Source organism: Belonocnema kinseyi, chromosome 3, assembly GCF_010883055.1.
Source record: "Belonocnema kinseyi isolate 2016_QV_RU_SX_M_011 chromosome 3, B_treatae_v1, whole genome shotgun sequence".
NCBI classification, from domain to species: Eukaryota; Metazoa; Arthropoda; class Insecta; order Hymenoptera; family Cynipidae; genus Belonocnema; species Belonocnema kinseyi.
In genome coordinates this window covers 24,334,148-24,335,912 of record NC_046659.1, presented here as the reverse complement: position 1 = coordinate 24,335,912, position 1,765 = coordinate 24,334,148, and the positions used below count along the sequence as shown (strand labels likewise).

The following is a 1,765-nucleotide window of genomic DNA, read 5'->3' as shown; positions in this document are numbered from 1 at the left end:
ACAAATTGTTTAAACATGTCATGGCCTCATAGTTGAGAACCACTCTGAAGCAATTTGCCTGGAATAATTCTCCGTCTGTGTTTACAAAACATAAACCCAGGCTGGGAAAACCTTCTGGGTTAAATAGCTTTAGAGTGGCAATAAGACGACCTTGATTTCTCTCCATTAGTCAATGGAAGGAAGAGAGTCGTAAAATCACACCTAGCGCATCTGCGACGGAAGGTTTCCCCGTCACGCGCCAGGCCAGTGAGCATGGTTCACGCCGCGGCACCCCTCTCTCCTTTTCTCTCTCCTTTTCTCTCTCTCTTCCTTCTCGTTGGGAAAGCGACTAGCGGTCGCCAACCCAACGTGACCAATACGTCAAGTAAAAAATTCCCCATTAAATTAAAATACTAATTGTAATTCTTGTATTTTTTAAAAATTTTCCTTTATTTTAAATACCGGGGTTAGAAAGCACAGACTATATTTTTGTTTCTCATCACGATATTTCGTTTTAAAATTGTATAGTTTAATTTAATTACGGTTAATTGTGTAAGAGTTGTTTTATAAGTTGTTTTACTTTAGGTTTTTCTTGCTAATGTATTTTTCCTTTTCGATATCGTGTTTCTTTTAATTTTAAGTTTTATGTATTTTATCCTGCGATATCTCAGGTTTCTTTTAATTTCAAGTATGCAGCATTTTATTCTGCGAGTAGTTTTAGATCTTAGGTTCTTGTAAGTTAGCTTTTATTTTAACCTTTTCGTAATTTACTTTGGGAGCATCCACAAATTACGTAACGCTAAATTTAAAAATTTCGTGACCCTCCCAGTCCTCGGTAACAGGACCGTAATACTTGACCACCACCCCACCCTATCCACAGCATAACGTAACGCTTTGAGATTTTTTTTATATCGATATCAAACTTTTTTATACATTAATGATTTATTAAAATAAAAACTAACTGTTTTCCTCGTGCTAAAATTTTTTAATGAAATTTTGATCTTTCTTTACAGAATTTTCAAGTATAAAAAAATTTCTAGTTCATATTCGAAGCATAAAAAAATTTTAAACTGTAATATTGACAGAACTTTATTCTTCTTCAAATGGATTTTCCATCCACGACTGTAAATTATCAATCTGTGGCATAGTGCAGTCTTGAGGATCATTATTAGGCACATCCGGATTTTCAATGGTATCCACATCTACCCATTCAACATTCTCTGCTTCTTTGTCTTTTTGGACTAGTAGTTCCTGGCCTCGTTTTGTTACTATCCGAAACGGGCGAATTTTTTTGGGAGCAGACACTGTTTTTCCATGAACGTTCTGCTTATGGGTTTTAACATTTTTTTTACTAGTAAAATATAAACCACAAATTTGACAAATTCTTCTATTTAAATCTTTTTTAATAGTAGGACAATAAAAATCGTAAGGCATGTCTCCGATTCCATCGTAGTTCAGCTTAATATTAATAAAACCATTCAATAGGATTGATGTGAATCGATGCTCTGCGCTGAAATCTGTAGCTTCAATGCTGTTTGTAGTTTGTTTGAGAGTAAATGGTGGAGGCAGGAATCTGTCTTTCAAAATGCATTTCAAAGCACTTCGTGATGGTTTGCAGCAATTAAGATCGGAACATTTGACGATCTGCAATATTTATATATATATATATATATAATTAAGTTACTGATCTTTTTAATACAAAAATTGTATGTTAAATTATTGATACTTACTTGAAGTAAATACTGACTCTCTCGCACATGTTCTGAATACCAACGGTCAGAAGGGC

General features: G+C 34.2%; 1 protein-coding gene across 1 annotated transcript; it reads right to left on the bottom strand.

Annotated features, from left to right (window-relative positions):
• Positions 1-1,068: 1,068 nt before the first annotated feature.
• On the bottom strand, positions 1,069-1,759 carry LOC117169744. The gene is made up of 2 exons (XM_033356250.1): positions 1,710-1,759; positions 1,069-1,623 (listed from the first exon to the last, which is right to left on the bottom strand). The coding sequence occupies exon 2, from the start codon at positions 1,411-1,413 to the stop codon at positions 1,069-1,071; it is 345 nt and encodes a 114-aa protein (XP_033212141.1). The 5' UTR covers positions 1,414-1,623; positions 1,710-1,759.
• Positions 1,760-1,765: the final 6 nt, after the last annotated feature.

Coding starts and splice junctions, on each gene's coding strand:
- LOC117169744 (XM_033356250.1), bottom strand. CDS start 1,413: ATGCCTTACGATTTTTATTGTCCTACTATTAAAAAAGATTTAAATAGA.